The sequence below is a fragment of the Carcharhinus amblyrhynchos genome, chromosome 11 (genome assembly GCF_965287045.1).
Source record: "Carcharhinus amblyrhynchos chromosome 11, sCarAmb.v2.hapA, whole genome shotgun sequence".
NCBI lineage: Eukaryota > Metazoa > Chordata > Chondrichthyes > Carcharhiniformes > Carcharhinidae > Carcharhinus > Carcharhinus amblyrhynchos.
Window position 1 is genome coordinate 23,167,628 of NC_137334.1, and position 21,643 is coordinate 23,189,270.

The 21,643-nt window shown below is 47.3% G+C and overlaps 1 protein-coding gene across 1 annotated transcript; it reads left to right on the forward strand.

Annotated features, from left to right (window-relative positions):
- The first annotated feature begins 209 nt into the window (after positions 1-209).
- Positions 210-2,617, forward strand: arl4cb (ADP-ribosylation factor-like 4Cb). Its single transcript, XM_080198762.1, has one exon. It carries the CDS (start codon positions 1,125-1,127, stop codon positions 1,701-1,703), a length of 579 nt encoding a protein of 192 aa, XP_080054888.1. The 5' UTR covers positions 210-1,124; the 3' UTR covers positions 1,704-2,617.
- Positions 2,618-21,643: the final 19,026 nt, after the last annotated feature.

Below are 21,643 nucleotides of genomic sequence, written 5' to 3' on the forward strand. Positions count from 1 at the left end.
ATGTTTCGATCTGCAGGAATGGCTGTGGGTTTGTTGAGTGCCTGGCGGGTTCTAAGCAGATTGCTGAGTGTCAGTGGGAGGGGGGGCGGTCAGGCTGCTGTTTGAGCTGGCTGATAAATGAGAATGTGCAGACAGGGCACTGGGGGTGAGGGGGAGGGGGTAGCAGCTCCCGCAATCCTGCATTGCAATCACTGGGGTGGTGCTCATGTCGAGAGGCTGGATCCTGTGGCAGCGGAAGTTACAGAGTGACCTGATAGAGAGGGAGGGAGGATGTTACTGCGGCTTTCTGTGTCATTACTGTCTATGCACAGACAGAGAGAGACAGAGAGAGAGGATTCCTGTCTGCGCAGTGAGAGACACACAGGGGGAGATTACTGTGTGTAAAGAGGGAGAGAGAGATACGGGAAGAGAGATAGGATGAGCAGAAAGACAGAGAGAGAGGGCTACTGACTGTGCACAGAGTGACGGAGAGAGAGAGAATTACTGTCTGTAACACAAGATCTGTGTATTAGCTGCAGCCATTCAATCTCAGAGAGGGAGAGGAGAGAGACAGTGAGATAGAGAGAGCGAGAGAGACACAGAGAGAGAGAGACACACACACACAGAGACAGAGAAAGACAGAAACAGAGAGAGATAGAGACAGAGAGAGAGAGACAGAGAAAGATAGAGACAGAGAGAGAAAGAGAGAAAGACAGAAAGACAGAGAGAGAGACAGACAGAGAAAGATAGAGACAGAGAGAGAAAGAGAGAAAGACAGAAAGACAGAGAGAGAGACAGAGAAAGAGAGAGACAGGGAGAGGCAGAGAGAGACATACAGAAAGACAGAGACAGAGTCAGAAAGAGAAAGAGAGAGAGAGAGTCAGACAGAGAGAGGGTTGCTATCTGCACATTAACACAGAGAGAGAGAGAGAAAGAGAGAGAGACAGAGCGAGGGTTGCTATCTGCACAGTGACATAGGGAGAATTTTTCTCTCTCTGCAGTATCTGCATTAACCCCAGAGCCAAGTGGAGAAGTTTATGGAGCAGCTTTGAGGATGTGAGAAATCCGAGAGGGGATTTGAGTGGATTGAACAGGCTGGACAGTGACTCGAAGCTCCCCGCTGAGTCTCCTCGCTGCCTCTGAGAATGGGGAACAGTTTCTCCAATGTGTCTGCTTTCCAGTCTCTGCACATTGTGATGCTGGGGCTGGATTCTGCCGGTAAGACCACCGTGCTGTACAGGCTCAAATTCAATGAGTTTGTCAACACCGTGCCAACCATCGGATTCAATACGGAGAAGATCCGGCTGGGAAACGGCAGCACCAAGGGCATCAGCTGTCACTTCTGGGATGTGGGGGGCCAGGAGAAGCTGCGGCCCCTCTGGAAGTCCTATAGCCGTTGCACGGATGGCATCATCTACGTGGTGGACTCGGTGGATGCCGAGAGGCTGGAGGAAGCCAAGACCGAGCTTCACAAGATCACCAGGATCTCGGAGAACCAGGGCACCCCCTTGCTGGTCATCGCCAACAAGCAGGACCTGCCCAAGTCACTGCCAGTGGCCGACATCGAGAAGCAGCTGGCACTGCATGAACTGTGCCCGTCCACTGCCTGGCACGTCCAACCCGCTTGTGCCATCATCGGCGAAGGGCTGCCCGAGGGCATGGACAAACTCTATGAGATGATCCTGAAGAGGAGGAAGGTCCTGAGGCAGAAGAAGAAGCGATGACTTTGATGTCAATGTGGTGACTCTGATGTTGTGTGTGTTTTTTTGCGGTGCGGTACTGTCCACATATAGAAATATATATATATTTATTGAAGCTAAATGACAATGATCCCATCAGCAGACAGGTTGCCATTTGGTGATTCCTACTGTGTGCCAGGTAAAGACAGAGCCAGTTTGAAACCAGCTTTTTAACTATAGCACCTCTGGGCACAGACTGCACCATCCTCTGGGCACTGGCTGCACCATCCTCTGGGCACTGGCTGCACCATCCTCTGGGCACTGGCGACATCTTCCTCTGGACTCTGGCTGCAGCATCAGGGACCTGGACATTGGGCCTTTCTCTTTGTGTTTGTGTCTGTCGCCTCCCCCTCTGGCAGTGGAGGGCAGCTGGTTAAGGCCACACTGCCACACACCAGGAGAGTGAAGGGTGGGAGTCGCTTTAATTCAGAGGCCTGCTCAAAACACTTTGACACGTCGATCAGCCCAGTATTGTGCTCCGAAATGGGCTCCAAACCAGCGGATTGCTTTAACCCCTTTGGTGGTAGGCACAAGGAGAGAAGTGAAATTCCGCCCTATTCGAGGATTTGGTTGCAAGGACCTATTGTGAAGTTTCACAGGTGATGCTCCAGGGAGAGTCGGTGGGCAGGCCAGAGATATGCTCTTGTACAGAAGCTGCAGACTGACCCCTGACCCCTGACCCAGGACCTTTTGCAACTTGGCTTTGGTCATAGCTAGTTATTATACTGAACTCGGTAAGGCTGGTCCTCACCTTTGACTATCGATGTACAGAACTCTATTTACCTGCACTTGGTAATTCAAAAATAATGTCTTTTATCAATTTACCATTGACAGTAAGGATGAATGATTGTCTTGGGATAATAAAAAATACCCTTCTGATAAAAGAATCATGTGACGTTTTCCGTCCTTGGTGGAGGTTAGTGCTGCTCCTGTTATTTTTAAATTGACTGACCTGCCCCAGTTCCCTTTCTTCGCTTTGCCCTTGTTAAATATCACTTTACCACCACCACCCCCCGACCCCCGTCGCAATGGGGAACGAATAACTTGCACCCCGGCGTGTGAGGACTTGAGGGATAGAAGTGCGCAAGTAAGATTGTTTTACAGCCTTACCATTAATGAAACTCACCAAGAGGTATTCTGGAGCTGGACCATTGTGAGGAAATAATAAATCACCCTTGCATTTCCCTCAGTGGCTGCAACAAAATTTGCAAATATAGGACCTAGTGCAAGGCACATTTGTTTTTAGAATTGTCCTGAGGCGTTCCAATATACAAGGCAGAATGATGGCTTTTCAAATAATCTAATTCTGGTGCAAAGAATGTTTTTGAGAAAGGAATTCCCCAGAAAGTCTCATTTGTTTTTGTGGGGAAAAAAATCCCCATAAATCCTTGATCTCAAGTTGGGGGGAGTGCAGGGGGTTTTACACCGGTCACAAGGAAAGTAGAGCTGGCAAGATCATAGCCACCTGGGACACAGGGAGAGAGAAACCCATCTCGTCTTCTGACTTACGCACTGCTGCTGCGTTCAAAATCTCCTGAGAAAATCGCCATGCAGAGGGCAAATCATGCTTGGATTTTATTTTAGTGATTTTGCTTTTGGATCAATTGCAAATCATTCATTATTCCTGTGCTGCAAACGTGCCCTGGCAAACAATAGGGGAAAAAAAAAACCACAGGGTGAGGATTCGCGCTTGATGTGGGTTCACAGGGGTGCACTCATTGGTGGCCACTCAGCAGCAGAAAGTCTGGACTTTCAACTCCCACTGAGCTAGATCCTGAGAAACACAATAACTAATTGCCAATAAACCTACTCAATCCAGGCTGCAGACAGTCTGAATGCGGATGACGAACCGGTTCTCACACCCTAATTATGTCAGAAGGGAGGTGGGTGGTGGAATATTTTCTTTTTTCGTCTCGACTGCATGTTAATAATTTTAAACAAACCTGTCCATCTGAACACATTAAAGAGAGGAAGTAAAAATCCTTAAGTACAAGTTTCATTTTGTGGCCAACCCCCTTGCTGCTTGTAGTCAGTGTCTCTCATTTGAATGCTATTGTACTCTTTAAGTAACCAAACCAGCCAGATCTTGAAGAAAACTTGTTTAACCCCTGATGTTGAGATAAGAGATTGTGGTTCAGGTAAATGCATTCACAGGAGTTCAGAATCATAGAATCCCTACAGTACAGAAGGAGACCGTTCTGCCCATCGAGTCTGTACCAACCATAATCCGACCCAGTCCTATTCCTGTAACCCCACATTTGGGCGGCACGGTAGCACAGTGGGTTAGCACTGCTGCTTCACAGCTCCAAGGTCCTGGGTTCGATTCCCGGCTCGGGTCACTGTCTGTGTGGAGTTTGCACATTCTCCTTGTGTCTGCGTGGGTTTCCTCCGGTTTCCTCCCACAGTCCAAAGATGTGCGGGTTAGGTTGATTGGCTATGCTAAGAAATTGCCCCGTAGTGTCCAGGGGTGCATAGATTAGTGGGTATAATATGTAGGGATATGGGGGTAGGGCCTGGGCGGGATTGTGTTCGGTGCAGACTCGATGGGCTGAAGGGCCTCTTTCTGCACTGTAGGATTCCGTTAAGGAGTTACAAGATTTAACTCACTTTGCTGCCCTGCCCAACTCATAAGATATTTACATCTATCATGTTTCAAGAGGTTGATTTTTTTTGTGTGAGAAATATTTATAACATGTTTTGGAAAGTCCCAGTTCCAATCATGCGATCGTGGAAGCGTGCAGTGATTTTTGAACATCACACCATGACAAAAAGGGAATATAACCCAAGGAGATGCTTCCCAATCAAACACTTTATTCTCTGAACAAGTTGAGTAAGACGAGTTGTCTGCTTTTTCCTGTACATGTGTTTGCACATGTGTGTTGCATGTCAGTATCTTTTCATTTGTTTGAGTGAGGGAGTGTCATGCACGTGCGTTTACATACATGTCTGCCAAATTTCAGATAAAACAAACTACTATTTTTTTGTGGAAATAGAATCAGAGAATCCCTACAATGCAGAAGGAGACCATTCAGCCCATTTGAGCCTGCATTGATAACAATCCCACTCAAGTACTATCCCTGGAACCACCCCCCCCCCCCCACCACAATCTCCCTTATTCTAAGATGCAATTTAGCATGGCCAATCAACCTAACCTGCACATCTTTGGACTGTAGGAGGAAACTGGAGCACCCGGAGGAAACCCACACAGACACGAGGAGAATGTGCAAACTCCACACGGACAGTGACCTGAGGCTGGAATTGAACCTGGGTCCCTGGCGCTGTGAGGTAGCAGTGCTAACCACTGTGACACCCCAATACCTCATCACATTTTGGGCTTGTTACTTGATGATTGGTGCGTTTACATTTAGTTTCTTTGATTCAAGTCATCACGGGTGCACACAGTTCAGTCCTGAGCCCATCACCAGCTGAAGGTTTAGATTATATCATTAATTAGCTTGCAGTTTTAGTTTTTGTTGGGCCACACTCAATCAGTAATACTTTTCTGCCATCACTGTGGCAATATAAAACCATTGACATTTTGTTGCAGAGTTTCTTTCCAGAAACAAACTACTGAATTGGTGCAAAATTTCTCTTTCGATGGATCGCAAAGCCCCAAGATGCAGCAACATTTCGTCATTCACTTAATAGCACAGTTGCTGAAATTAAGGGATGCCCATACATGTGAATGCAAACATAGACAAATCTTATTACTGCTGTCTAAATGTAATAGCCAGAATTCTCCCATCCCACCCACCACTGGAATTCTATCGGAAGTGGGGGAGTTGGTGGGGTGAAGCACGGTGACACAGTGGTTAGCACTGCTGCCTTACAGTGTTAGGAACCAGGTTCGATTCCCAGCTTGGGTTACTGTCTGTGTGGAGTCTAAACATTCTCCCCATGAATGCGTGGATTTCCCCGGGTGCTCTGGTTTCCTCCCACAATCCAAAGATGTGCGGGTTGGTGGATCGGCCATAGTGCCAGGAAACCGGAGCACCCCGGGGAAATCCACGCAGACATGGGGAGAATGTGCAGACGCCACACAGACAGTGACCCAAGCTGGGAATCAAACCTGGTTCCCTAACACTGTAAGGCAGCAGTGCTAACCGCTGTGCCGCCGTGCCATAGTGTCAGGGGGACTAGCGAGGGTAAATGTATTAGATAATGAGGATAGGGGCTGGGTGGGATTGTGGTGGGTGCAGGCTTGATGGGCCGAATGGCCTCCTTCTGCACTGTTGGGATTCTATTCTATGATTCTATGATCATGTAAAGGTCAATTAAAGACGGGAATCTTCGGTTTTCAACTGAGAGTGGCTGGAGAATGCCACCCAATATCTCTATCATATTCAAATCTTTCCTGTTCTCTCAAACTTTGGGCAGGATCTCCCAGCTGGCCAGGCCAGCGGGTATTCCATTACTGCTAATGGCACAACTCCTGCCTCATGTTTCCCAGCGGTCTGGATTTGCCAGAGATCCCATTGCCAGCAGCAAGAGTCTGCTTCCGGCCAGTGGGGGAACCGCCTCCGGCTACTGAGAAACACACCATGAGAGGCCAGAGAACCTCACCCCTCATCACCACTTTGTTTTCCTCTTGCCTTTTTACACATTTTACACACGTCCATTCACATTTACGTCCAGCAACCCCTCCAATTGGAACTCAGTCTGGGCAGGAGACTCCCAGGAGGGAGGGAGAGACACTTTAGGGATGTCCTCAAAGCATCCCTGAAGAGGTCAACCATCCCCGCAGACTCATGAAGCACATACGACCATCTCCAGTCTATAGTTCAACGTGGATTCTCAAACGGCACTTCTTCCTGAGGTTCCTGCCTCACAGATGCCAGTCTTTAGCTAATTCAATGTTACTCCTGGGTCTGGGAATGGCAGTTTATGAGAAGGATTCTTTGGGGCACACTCTCCGTTGGGAAGATTGAGATTGGAGAGAGTGCACAAACCTTTAAAGCGACCCATCTCATAAGAACATAAGAACATAAGAACATAAGAAATAGGAGCAGGAGTAGGCCATCTAGCCCTTCGAGCCTGCCCCGCCATTCAATAAGATCATGGCTGATCTGTCGTGGCTCAGTTCCACCTTCCCGCCCTCTCCCCATAACCCTTAATCCCCTCTCTTATCAAAAACCCATCAACCCGCGTCTTAAAAATATTTAGCGAGGCAGCCTCCACCACTTCAACGGGCAGAGAATTCCAGAGATTCACCACCCTTTGAGTGAAGAAGTTCCTCCTCAACTCCGTTCTAAACCGCCTCCCCTTTATCTTGAGGCTGTGCCCCCTAGTCCTACTGTCTTTTTTGAGCGGGAAGAGTCTCTCCACCTCTATCCTATCCATCCCATTCATCATCTTATACGTCTCAATGAGATCTCCCCTCATTCTTCTAAACTCTAACGAGTACAAGCCTAGTTTATTCAGCCTCTCCTCATAGCTCAACCCCCTCAACTCCGGTATCAGCCTAGTAAACCTCCTGTGCACTCCTTCCAAGGCCAAAATATCTTTGCGCAGGTGCGGCGCCCAAAACTGCACACAGTACTCCAGCTGCGGCCTCACCAATGCCCTATAAGCTGCAGCAAGACCTCCCTACTTTTATATTCAATCCCCCTCGCTATGAAGGCCAGCATCCCATTCGCCTTCCTGACCACCTGCTGCACCTGCAAGCTGGGTTTTTGCGACTCATGCACAAGGACCCCGAGGTCCCTCTGCACCGTCGCCTGCTGCAGTTTTTCGCCTCGTAAGTAATAGTCCTTCCTACCATTATTCCTACCAAAGTGGACCACCTCGCACTTGCCAACATTAAATTCCATTTGCCATTTCCTGGCCCATTTGCCCAGCCTATCTAGATCCTTCTGCAGACTCTCCACACCCTCCGCACAATTTGCCGTTCCCCCAATCTTGGTGTCATCAGCAAATTTCGACACCCTACACTCGGTTCCCTCCTCCAGATCATCTATATAAATGGTAAAAAGCTGAGGCCCCAGCACCGACCCCTGGGGCACTCCACTAGCCCTCAAACACCAGCTGCCCCATACATTGCAGAATCTGAAGACTGCTCTCTTTGCAGCTATCTCAGAACTCAACTGGAAAGGAAGTAAGTCAGCCTGGATCCAGACGATATATTTCCAAAAGCTGAGGGGGTGATGTGAATGTGTTTGGTTTCACCCTGGGATCTGACTGAGATCAGTCATGGTCCCAAAGCCATTGAGGGACTAGCGCTAACTATCTTTTCACATCCCTCTTCCTAAACAATGAATTATCCAATATTCACGTTCAGATATCTCCTGACCTTTCATGGTTTGGCAATCTAAATTGAATCCAAATGGATTTCCGTAGTTGGTTACAATGACATTTGGCATTCCACAGCAGGTTCTAGACCTCTGTCAAAAAAACCCTCTTATGAGCATTAAATGTTCACAAATTCAGGTAACCTGTCAGAGCAGTCTTGAGCAGGAGAATTGAAATGTGGATCAAACACAAACACTGCTCTCCAACGCTCACCAGATCTTCCTAACCTGTATCTTCAAACTAGCGCATCTTATTAGTGTAATACCTGGGTAACTTTTTTTAAAAATTCTTTCACGGGACATGGGCGTTGCTGGCTAGGCCTGCATTTATTGCCCATAGCTAATTGCCCCTTGAGAAAGTGGTGTTGAGCTGCCTTCTTGAATCTCCACATTCCCTGAGGGGTGCACCCACAGTGTTGTTAGAGAAGGAACTCCAAGGTTTTGACTCAGCGACAGTGAAGGAATGGCTGATATATTTCCAATTCAGGATGGTGAGTGACTTGGGGGTCAAATTGCATGTGTTTCCAAGCATATGTTGTGCTGCCTAAGGAGCTTTGGTGAGTTTCTGCAGTGCAATTTGAGATGCGAATAAAGTTATCCTTGCCAATGACACCTACATTGCATGAAGGAATTTAAACCATTTACAGAAAAGCAAATGTCCCAAAATTCTACCAACTAACAGCCCAAAGAGCCTATTCTGTCTTAAGTCATACCCATTGTTTAAACCTTGCAAGTTACAAAATAAACTCTGTATGAAATAATGTTTATAAAACCCAGAGTATGAATACATTACTGTCATATCAAATCTGTTACTTGGCGGTTTACTGTAACATCAAACAGCAATTGCTAAGCTACCAACTACATCAAAGCGCATACCCAGGAACATTGAGGTGTCAAACGCCCCCGTACACTTAGACATGAGGAGAGCGAATAGAAATCATCGTGTCACATGTCCCAAGTTAAATACCCACTTCAATCCCTGGAAACCGTATCCAAATCTGAAAAATAACTTCATTTACAGAGAACGTGGAATTATTTCAGGGAAACGTGACTGGAATTTGGATTTCGGGAAAAGAAGTTAATTTTGTGAAACTGTGTTGGAAAGGTAGGTTTAAGCTTGTACTTATTTAATTGAGAAACTGACTGACTGTTACAACGGATGTCAGAACTACTGGAAGGCAACATTGTCAAATCAACTCACTGATTCACATTTTCTGATGCAGAAGGAAACATAAACGATCTCTTGACTTTGGAATATTCACACCCCCATTTAATCCCATCTGCTTTTGCTCAAACCAATCTAAATATTCTCGAGGTTGCAAAGTCGCGAGAATCAATCATCACCATAGAATCCCGACAATGCAGAAGAGGTCGTTCGGCCCATCGGGTTTGCACCGACCCTCCAACAGAGCATCCCACCCAGGCCCTCTACCCTGCCCTATCTCTGTAACATCACACATTTCCCATGATCAATTCCCCTAACCTGCACAACTTTGGACACAAGGGCGGCATGGTGGCATAGTGGTTAGCACTGCTGCCTCACAGCACCAGGGACCCGAGTTCAATTCCCGGCTTGGGTCACTGTCTGTGTGGAGTCTGCACGTTCTCCCTGTGCCTGCGTGGGTTTTCTCTGGGTGCTCTGGCTTTCTCCCACAGTCCCAAAGATGTGCTGGTTAGATGCCATGCTAAGTTCTCCCTCAGTGTACCCGAACAGCGCTGGAGTGTGACAACTAGGGGATTTTCATAGTAACTTCATTGCAGTCTTAATGTAAGCCTACTTATGACACTAATAAATAAACTTTGATTTATCATGGTAATGCATCTAGTCAGCACGCCTTTTGGTCTGTGGGAGGAAACTGGAGCACCCAGAGGAAACCCACACGAACACGGGGAGAATAAATCATAGAAACCTATAGTGCAGAAAGAGGCCCTTCAGCCCATCGAGTCTGCATCGAACACAATCCCACTCAGGTCCTACCCCAATATCCCTACCCATTATACCCATTAATCCCTCTAACTTACGCATCCCTGATCACTAAGGGGCAATTTCTTGGCGTGGTCAATCAACCTAACCTGCACATCTTTGGACGGTGGGAGGAAACCGGAGTACCCGGAGGAAACCCACGCAGACACGAGGAGAATGTATAAACTCCGCACTGACAGTGACCTGAGCCAGGAATCGAACCCAGGACCCTGGAACTGTGAAGCAGCAGTGCTAACCACTATGCTACCGTGCTGCCCCAATGCGCAGACTCTGCACAGACAGTGACCCGAGGCCGGGAATCAAATCCTGATTCCTAGTGCAGTGAGGCAGCAGTGCTAACCACTGTGCCACTGTGCTGCCCATATCGACCTATTGGAAGAGACGGGGTTATCTTTACCCTTTGTTTATCTCCCTTCATAGGGTGAGGAGGTTTTTGGCAAAGCCAGAATTTGTTGTCCATCCCTAATTGCCCCTTGAGAAAGGTTGCTGGGTAACTTCAGAGGGCAGTTAAGAGGAAACCATATTGCTGTGGGACTGGAGTCCCTATAGGCCAGTGCCAAGTCAGGGAAGCAGATTCCCTTCCTAACAGAATGAGTGTTAATGACAATCAATGATCGTTGTCATGGTCACCAATATTTCCAGATTTATTAATTGTGGGATGTGAATCTATATCCCATGGGATTTGTCCGGACTTCAGGATTACTCCTCCAGAGACATTACCATGACCCCGCGATCTGGAGAGCAATAAATAGAACTAACGCCTGAGATGGACAGTCACAGACCTGACACACCAGCTGGAATTCTCCGGCAGTTCACTGCCAGTGAGAATGGGGAATTTGGTGCTAAGTCTGTTCAGCGTTCAGTGCAGCGGGACTGGAGAATCGCAGTGCAAGCAAGGTCGGAGAATTCCAGCCCCAGGCGAGATCGGAGAATCCCAGCCCAGGCGAGGTTGGAGAATCCCAGCCCAGGCGAGATCGGAGAATCCCAGCCCCAGGCGAGGTTGGAGAATCCCAGCCCAGGCGAGATCGGAGAATCCCAGCCCCAGGCGAGGTCGGAGAATCCCAGCCCAGGCGAGACCGGAGAATCCCAGCCCCAGGCGAGATCGGAGAATTCCAGCCCCAGGCGAGATCGGAGAATCCCAGCCCAGGCGAGGTTGGAGAATCCCAGCCCAGGCGAGATCGGAGAATCCCAGCCCAGGCGAGGTTGGAGAATCCCAGCCCAGGCGAGGTTGGAGAATCCCAGCCCAGGCGAGGTTGGAGAATCCCAGCCCAGACAAGGTCGGAGTGCCCCAGCCCCAGACGAGGCCGGAGAATCCCAACCGCGGGGGAGGTCGGGGAATCCAGACCCGCTGAGTCTTTCCAGCATTTTCCATTTCTCAGTTGAGCTTTTCTTGTTGTCTGGGGTTGAATCAGGTTTGAGAAGGCACAGCGAGACTGTTGATTGTTGTGTGGAGGGAGAATGCCAGAGATAGAGATGTTTTCTCACCCTCTTAGCTCCATGCTAGGAGAATGAACTCCATTTTGGAAGTTTAAATAACATGATTCTTCCAGGATTAGGATTAATTTTAACTCAAAATGAGTTTGATGGTTGATTGTTCTCCACTGCTGTGCTGTGATTTGTCAGACTGAGAATAATCAGTCCCTGATCTGATATCTGTGAGAATCCTATTAGAATTGAGTAGAGAGAGTCTCCACGCAGTTTATAATTAGTGCTGATCCGCAGCAGTAATTCAACCGTCTGCATTAATGATCGCACAAGATTGACTGATAGGGAAAAGAATGATTACCCTAATAATATTCAAAAGCGTTCTCCAGTGTGTAATGCACGTTAGCTCAGACAAGATAGAGAGAGCTTATTTCTACATTTACTCCATTAGGCTGGATCTGGGGAAACATTGATCAGTGGGTGTAAAATTAGGAAATGGAGACTTTTCCTCCCCAGAATGCTATCCTGAATAGGTACAAAATGTCAAACTCAGCTGAACGTTCTCTCGTTTGAAGACAATGGTTTTTGGCATTGCCATTTGAGGGAATGTAGAATTTATAACCTAATTCAGCTGGACATACTCTGCCTCACGCAGAGGAGCTGACCTAGTTTGGTGATTTTTTTTTTTAAATTCTAGACTCGGCATCCAGTCAAAGTCACAGGATTCCAATATTACAGACTACAAATGAAGAGATTGAAGTCCATTACTTTGCTTTTTTAATGCCTTTCTTTCCACAAACAGTCTCTTTTTGAAGAGGACATTGACACCAGTCAACATTGCGACAATCCAGGAACGTGGTCAACTTACAATACCAGACATCAGGTTACTGGTGGTAGCCATCTTTATCATAGAATCCCTGCAATGCAGAAAGAGGCCATTCAGCCCATCAAGTCTACACTGACCACAATCCCACCCAGGCCCTATTCCCATAACCCTACATATTTACCCTTTTAATCCCCCGACACTAGGGTCAATTTAGTATGGCTGATCAACCTAACCCGCATGTCTTTGGAGTGTGGGAGGAAACCGGAGCACCTGGAGGAAACCCATGCAGACACAGGGAGAGGGTGCAAACTCCACACAGACAGTGACCCGAGGCGGGAATTGAACCTGGGTCCCTGGCGCTGTGAGGTAGCAGTGCTAACCACTATGTCGCTGTGCTGCCTCTTTGTTCATTATTTTAATTTTTTTAAACAAACAATTCCTCTTAAAACAGTTGGATATGGTTTTTGGTTAGCTGGTCAAGTTGTAGGTGGACCTCACTCCGTAAGTTTCCTGCCATCGTGATAATGTATGGAAATTTGATCCGTTCTCACTCCAAGGATTTGAAGGAAGATGATGGATCAACCTCACCAATGTGAGATTTTTAAAGTTAGCATTAGACCGAAGTATTAAGTGACAGAACATAAGAAATAGGAGCAGGAGTAGGCCACCTGGCCCTTCGAGCCTGCCCCGCCATTCAATAAGATCATGGTTGATTTTATCATAGAATCTTACAGTGCAGAAAGAGGCCCATCGAGTCTGCACTGAACACAATCCTACCCCAGGCCTTACCCCCATATCCCTACATATTAAACCCACTAATCCCCCTAAACTACGCATCCCTGGCCACTAAGGGGCAATTTCTTAGCATGGCCAATCAACCTAACCCACACATCTTTGGACTGTGGGAGGAAACTAGAGCACCTGGAGGAAACCCACACAGACACGAGGAGAATGTGCAAACTCCACACAGACAGTGACCCGAGCCGGGAATCGAACCCACGACCCTGGAGCTGTGAAGCAGCAGTGCTAACCACTGTGCTACCATGCCACCCTGGCGGACTCAGCTCCACTTACCCATAACTCTTAATTCCTTTACTGTTCAAAAACTTATCTATCTTTGCCTTAAAAACATACACTGGGATAGCCTCAACTGCTTCACTGGGCAGAGAATTCTACACATTCACAACCCTTTGGGTGAAGAAGTTTATCCTCAAATCAGTCCTAAATCTGCTCCCCCTTTATTTTGAAACCAAGCCCCTATTTCTAGTTTCAGACCATGGAGGGGTTTGAAAAAAAAGATGAGGATATTAAAATCAAGGCATTGTCTTGACAATGGCTTGACAAGCATGTATTTGTGTGCAGACACTTTCAAATGTGATATTTGGAAAGAAATATATACTCAGGATACATTTCTGGACTTTCCAAGTATGTTTCCATGGTAGCCTGGTGCTGTTTACTGCAACACCATTCTTACCAGAGATACAGCGCTTTGTTTCTAAGGATGATTAACACACATGGAGCCCGTACAATGGCAGGCATTCATTTAATTGTCATGAAACTAGGTTAATCAATAAAATGAGGAGGGTGATTGGGCACACGTGCAAAGCGAAGATCGCCAGTCTGATTCACATTCCTCTGGTAATTTTGCCACTTGCCCCATTGTGTGATGGCTCTGGGAGTTTCATGGCTGGACCCTGCCTCCTGGGTAACTCTCAGATGGAGCAAATCACACTGGTATCACAAACCCAAACCCTCACCTTTTAGGGAAACATTTTTTCCCCAGTCGTCCTTGGCAACTGTGATAGATATTATTGTTCACATAACAATGTTTTCTTAAGGCTCAGATGATTCTGTTGGAGGTTTGTTTTGTATTTTAGGCAAGGATTTTAACTTTTGTTGAGAGTGAGTGAAGGGATCGCTGGCAGTGAATTTTCAACTTTTTTAGTTCTGGTTGCCTCCAAGTTGTCGCACTCCCCAGTTGATATTATGGGCGGCACCATGGCACAGTGGTTAGCACTGCTACCTCACAGAGCTCGGGGAGCCGGGTTCAATTCCCACCGCAGGTCACTGTCTGTGTGGAGTTTGCACACTCTCCCTGTGTCAGCATGGGTTTCCTCCGGGTGCTCCAGTTTCCTCCCACAGTCCAAAGATGTGCCAGTTAAGTGGATTGGCCGCGCTAAATTGCTCCTTAGTGTCAGGGGGATCAGCTAAGGTGAATGCATGGGGTTATGGGGATAGGTCCTGGGTGGGATTGCAGTTGATACAGAATGGTGGGCCGAATGGTCTCCTTCTGTACTGTAGGGATTCTATGATTGTGCTATGTTCCAACACACACTCAAACTAGCGTGGGATAACCATATTTTTAGATGCTCTGGAATATTACATTAGATAACATGAGGAGGTCTTTGAATAGAATTGCAAAGAGTGCCTCATCCTATCATGGGGCCTTTAATGTTCAATTAACATAATTGCCGTATTTAAATGTCGACACCCTCCACCACTGCACCATGTCTCCGGTATCTCCCATTTCATGGCTGCTCTGCCAACAATTTCCAAACCCACAAACTCTATCCGCCTCAAAAGACAGGGGCAGCAGACACATGGAACATCCCCGCCTGCGACTCCTCCGAGTTGCTCGCCATCCTGACTTGGAAATGTCACTAAATCAAAATCCTGGAACACCCTCCCTAATAGCACTGTGGGTGTGCCAACAACTCAAGGACTGCAGCGGTTCAAGAAGGCAGCTCACCTTCTCAAGGGTAATTAGGGATGGGCACTAAATACTGGCCTAGCCAGCGACACCCACATCCCTGGAATGAATGGAAACACGACGCGCATCACAGAATTACATTCAGATGAAAGCTAGAACTTTGAGTCTGACCGTTGGATCTTTCTCAGTAACTGGCAGAAGACCCCAGCCTGACACAAGGAGGGGGATTTTTCCATCCTGCCCACCATGGGAATTGCAATGGGGGTGGACCATGCAAAGGCCTGTTGATCTCAAGTGAGATTTTCCAGTTTCAGGGCAAGCGGGGCAGGAAAATCCCACCCAAGGGCCCTCAGTGTCACTCTTCAATGTTAGTATTTTGAAAAGATCTTCGGGGAAGTCAGATGTGAGGTTGCAGCAGTGTGGCTGTAAGCACTGGGCAAACCTTTACAGTAACACAAGTGGTTCTCAAAAAGAAGATGTTTTTGCCGAGATCACATTGCCTTGGAAATGGCTGACTGGTGACACTCTCCCTGTCGAGTCGTGGGTTCACATCCCACTCCGGTACAGAATCTAGGCTGGCCCTTCATGTGGTACTGAGGCTGTGCTGCACATTCAGAGTTTGCTGTGCACAAATTGACTCCTTCATTTCCTACTTTACAACAGTGACCGCATTTCAAAAATACTAAAGTGTTTTGGGACATACAATGGCTGCGAAAGCGTAGACAAAGGTCATGGGTGGAAGAGGGAACTCACAATGTCAAAATGGTGGCGCGTTGGGCCGAAGGGCCTGTTTCCCGTGCTGTGTTGTTCTTTGTTCTTTGAAAGGTGATTTCGTTTTTCTGTTCAAGGTCTAGCTTAGAGGATCCCTGATATTAGTGGAAATGGGACACAGGTACAAGTTAAAAGCAAAATACCACGGATGCTAGAATCTGAAATAGAAACAAAAAATGCTGGAAAATCTCAGCAGGCCTGATCGCATCTGTGGGGAGAGAATAGAGCCAACATTTCGAGGCTGGATGAGCCTTTAACAGAGCTGGTACTTCTGTCTGTTGGCTAAACAATGAAGCACTGTGGAGAATGTTGTCAAACCCTTTGCGAAAACAATTCAATTCTAGCCCTGCACTGGCTCACACGGAGAGAGGGAGAGTGTCGTCTGAGAGTGGAGGGCCGATCGTGTTACAAGTCTTGCCCCTGGTCAGTGCGCTGGCTCTCTGCAAAGCCCGGCACTCCTTCAAGCTCTTTGACGCCTCAAGAATAAACCTTGTTCTGTGATGGCCTGCGTGCGTTGGGTTGGATTACAACAGTTATTTCTCTGCTTTATATGATTTCACGGGAGTTACTGTAGCCACCATTGTGCGCTATGAGAAGTGACACTAGGTCTGGTGGATGTGGGGCCAACCCCAATTCATTCCCACGCTTCTATTCAAGGTGAAGGAATTATTTTACAAGCTGTAAGAGCCTCTCAGTAATAGAATTTAGGAGTGCCTACAGCCGCTAGATAAACCATACCCTCCCTACAAGAGTAACTGGTGTTACCAGTATCACAGACGTCACATCAATGTGGAACACCAACGTAAATTCTAATTAGCATTTTGGAACCCTTCACATTCCCTGGAGGTGTTGGTGTAGGAGTGTTGCTGCATCAACCTGAATAGCAACAGTGACTAGGTTTCATGGAATCATTGCCTCTTAGAGATGGGGAGTTCTGATAGATGTCTCCAAATATTAACAGGGAAGGACAGGGTGGGTCAGGACAAAATATTTCCATTTGTTGAAGGCTTTGGAACCATGGCCCATAATCTGAAGCCAAAAGAGAAAATGCTGGAAAATCTCAGCAGGTCTGGCAGCATCTGTAAGGAGAGAAAAGAGCTGACATTTCGAATCCAGATGACTCTTTGTCAAAGCTAAAAGGCACAGAAAGTGGGAGATATTTATACTGCTGGGGAGGGAATGAAAGATGAGTTATTGCCACAGAAACCAGGGGAAAGGAAAGGAACTTTGGTAGGAATAATAGTAGGAAGGACTATTACTTAAAGGGCGAAAAGCTGCAGCGTGCTACGGTGCAGAGGGACCTGGGGGTCCTTGTGCATGAGTTGCAAAAACCCAGCCTACAGGTGCAGCAGGTGGTCAGGAAGGCGAATGGGATGCTGGCCTTCATAGTGAGGGGGATTGAATATAAAAATAAGGAGGTCTTGCTGCAACTGTACAGGGCACTGGTGAGGCCACAGCTGGAGTACTGTGCGCAGTTTTGGGCGCCGCACTTGTGCAAGGATATTTTGGCCTTGGAGGGAGTGCAGAGGAGGTTCGCTAGGCTGATACCGGAGTTGAGGGGGTTGAGCTATGAAGACAGGCTGAATAGACTGGGCTTGTACTCGTTACAGTTTAGAAGGATGAGGGGGGATCTTATTGAGACGTATAAGATGATGAAAGGGATGGATAGGGTGGAAGTGGAGAGGTTCTTCCCGCTCAGAAAGGACAGCTGGACTAGAGGGCACAGCCTCAAGATAAAGGGGGTGCGGTTTAGAACGGAGTTGAGGAGGAACTTCTTCACTCAAAGGGTGGTGAATCTCTGGAATTCTCTGCCCGTTGAAGTGGTGGAGGCTACCTCGCTAAATATTTTTAAGACGCGGGTAGATAGGTTTTTGATAGGCAAGGGGATTAAGGGTTATGGGGAGAAGGCGGGAAAGTGGAACTGATTCACTTCAGATCAGCCATGATCTTATTGAATGGCGGGGCAGGCTCAAAGGGCTAGATGGCCTACTCCTGCTCCTATTTCTTATGTTCTTATGAAAGCCCACAGCCCACAGAGAGAATAAAGGGTGTGAATGGCCAAACGGCAGAGAAGCTGAAATCAGAGGGTAAACTGTGACAGATGAAGATGTGGGGGAGAGGTGGAAGATAGATGGGAGAGAGGTAAAGTTGAGAAAAGGGGGGGGGAGTGTCACCCTGCAGTATAAATATCTCCCACTTTCTATGCCTTTTAGCTTCGACAAAGGGTCATCTGGACTCGAAACGTCAGCTCTTTTCTCTCCTTACAGATGCTGGCAGACCTGCTGAGATTTTCCAGCATTTTCTCTTTTTGTTTCTCTTTCTCTTTGGGTCTGAAATTCATAGCGTTTTGGAAATCCCCAAAATTGAACAAAGAAAGCAAGATAGCTTATAGAACCATAGAAAATTTACAGCTCAGAAAATTTATAGCTTCTGCATTGACTCTTCACATAGGGACTGCTGTTAAAATCAGACTCCAGTTAAATGAAATCTGATTACTCGAACAATCCATGGAGTAGGCTGTTATTGCCCCTGTTGAGACAGATAATGGTTTAAAAGAGGTTTGCATCAGTAAGTCTGTATATAACCAAGCTAGCTGTACCTTCCCTGAGATTCTACAGTCTAGGCGTTATGCCCAGGATTTGTTGAGATGAGATGATCATTATGTGACTCTGTCTCTATTGGAGATATCAATCAGTCTTTGGATTCTTTTAGAAATACCTAGTTTGGAAACCGAGAGGGATTCCATTGTCCCTTGGGCAGCAAAGTGGCACAGTGCTTAGTACTGCTGCCTCATAGTGCCAGGGACCCAGGTTCAATTCCGGCCCTGGGTCACTGTCTGTGTGGAATTCACATTGTTTCCCGTGTCTGCGTGGGTTTCTTCTGGGTGCCCCGGTTTCCTCCCACAGCCCAAAGATGTACGGGTTGTTGATTGGCCATCATGAATTGACCCAGAGTGTTAGGGGGACTAGCTATTGTAAATAGATGGAGTTAAGAGGATAGGGCCTGGATGGAATTGTGGTTGTTGTAAACTCAATGGGCCAAATGGCCTCCTTTTGCACTGTAGTTGTTCTATGATTCTATAAGACCCCTGAAGCCATTCCTGTCAGTGGCTGACTGTACATTCACAGCCATCTTTGGGGTTGTTTTCCATTAAAAAAGTAAACACAGATCTTATTTAAACTTTAATACTTCCACAAATTTCCCCGTCATCATGACACTTGGCATCCCATCTACCACTGATGCACAGTATCAGCATGGTGTACCATCCTTCAATAGCATCTTCAAATCCCATGACCTGTACCACCCAGAAGGACAAGATACATAGGAACACCATCACCTGGAGGTTCCCCTTCAAGTCATTCATTCACCATCCTGACTTGGAAATATATTGGCCATTCCTTCATTGTCAATGGATTAAAATCTTGGAACTCCCTCCCCAACAGCACTGTGGGTGTGCCTACACCACATGGACAGCAGCAGGTTCGAGAAAACAGCTCACCACCACCTACTCAAGGGCAATTCGGGATGGGCAAGAAATGCTGGCCTAGAAGCACACCCCCAGCAACACGCAATGAATGGAAAGCGATACATAGAATCACAGAAACCTGCAGTGCAGAAGGAGGCCATTTATCCCATTGGCTCTGCACTGACCACAACCCACCCAAGCATAAGCCCATGCATTTATCCTAACTAGTCCCCCGACACTAAGAGGCAATTTACCAATCCACCCAACCCATATGTCTTTGGACATCCATTACTGAATCACTTTAAGAAGAGGCATTTTTGAACTTTGGATCTTTCCGAGTAACTGCAGCAAACACCAGCGTAACACAAGGGCTTCCAGTGTCACAGTTCAATGCCATCCCCTCAAGGGGAATTACAGATGGGTAATAAATGCTGGCCTAGTCAGCCAAGCCCACCTCCCATGAACAAACAAAAAATGTGAGCCATCACTGCATGAGGTAAAATAACTTAGAAAAGCTGATTCTAAGATTGAAGTGATTTTGTTTTGTTCTGGTCTATATCCACTGGCTTGGATTTCTCCTTGGAATTTAGAAGGGTCATTGTTTCCAGTTTTGGGTTCGCCTTAGCTAATCTCCCCGGGTACACCTCTGCTGGTCGTTTCCAGAAATAATGCCACCAATATTTAACAACACAATGGCAGACTCGAGGCTGTAACCAGGAGATTGCTTTACCGCCTAATATGGATTTTCCACATACCATCACACACTTGTCCAATCTCTCCACCTTGGGATTCATGGGGGCCCATTTTCCCATCAAGTTACGGCCATTTCCGGGTGCAAAAACTTGGTAAATTTGGCCGTAAGACAAGTAGTGTGATTCACGCCCGCTTCCGCGCCGGTTCCCCCTTCACCAAGGCCTAAAAATGGCTGGAATCGGGACCGTGCCCGAAATGGGCGCAATGGCCATTTAAATGCAGTTGCATACATTTAAATTGACTTAATGGGCTTCATGCCCAACTTTATCGGTACTTCCCCCTTTACCACCACGTTCGCCCATCCAGAATCAGCGCGAAACAGACATGCTGCGTTTAAATACGATTTGGGCGCTCCAGTTAGTGAGGAGATAAGTGTCGAGCGTCCAACAGCTCTCTGCTTGAGATCAGTTTGCGGGGGGGGCGGGGTTTGCTGCCACTCTGTTTGAGATCAGTTTGGGGGAGGGGTCCACTGCCACAGTGCCTGAGATCAGTGAAGAGGAAGGGGAGCCCGCTGCCACTCTGTGTGTGATCGCTGGGGGAGAAAGAGGGGGGGGGGTCTGCTGCCTCTCTGCGATCAGTGAGGGGGAAGGGGGCTCCGCTGCCACTTTCTATGTGATCAGTAAGAAGTTCCACTCCCACTCTGCCTGAGATCAGTGAGGGGAAGGGGGGAGAGGCCCACGGTCGGTCTGGGTGGGAGGAGGAAATGGGGGGATAAGAGGTCAGTAGTATTGTGGGGGTGGGGCAGTGTGTGCGGGGGACGTATTATCCAGCCCGGGAGGGATGTAGCAGGGAAGGAACATTCTATCATTGTTTCTTCTGTGTGTGCGCAGTTGGAGGCGCCGATCGGAGCTGCAGGATTCCGGGTGTGTTAAGCCCCACCCACAGGCTTCTGCAGCGCGATTCAGAATCGCTGATATTTTATCAGGCAGAATGCGTATGGGGATGGCTGAGAAAGGATCTAAAAGTCAAATCTGAAACACTCCCAGTTTCAAGTCCGCCCAGCGATTAGAATCAAAATGGTAAAATAGGGTCCTTGATATTTTATTGAGATGAGGCCAGGTATGAATCTTTCATCTGTTAGTTCTCCCTATCACAGTTGATGTATAATATTTATCACTCACCCAGCACTATAAAAAGAAACAGGTGATCTGATCATTTTCAGATTACTGTTTGTGGGAGCTTGCTGTGCACAAATTGGTTGCAAAATGTTTTGGGGTGCTTCTGTGGTCATGACAGGCGCTTTATAAATGCAAGTCTTTCCTATATTTCCCAGGCAGCAGCAGCTGCAAAAGCCCTCAATTGCCTTTCCTTCTGTTATATATATTTAAATGGTTACATGATTGCTTTGAAAGCCAGTCACATGATTTGACGGCGATGTCATTGGGGTGTCTCACGGGCTCCTGCTTGAGCTTCAGTTTCTACTCAACAGCTCCTCAATAAACCTTGTTGCTATTTTGAATCTACATGTGCAAACCACATCTTTCCTCTTTTGTTTAAAACCCACAACCTGTGAACACTGTCGGGACATTAATCCCTTCGCTCCTTAAGGTGTGAGAAGAATAATAATTGTCCTGTCTTCTCCTGAGCTTTGAAAAGGCTACCAATCTCAAATACAGCCAAAGTTATTGACTACACCAAGCCTTCGAAACAAAGCAAGGTCCCCAACCCGATATCTAGCTCCCCCCAAAAAGGCACTTTATTTT

What these genes read in the sequence shown, in the direction of transcription:
- arl4cb (XM_080198762.1), top strand. Translation starts at nt 1,125, where the DNA reads ATGGGGAACAGTTTCTCCAATGTGTCTGCTTTCCAGTCTCTGCACATT.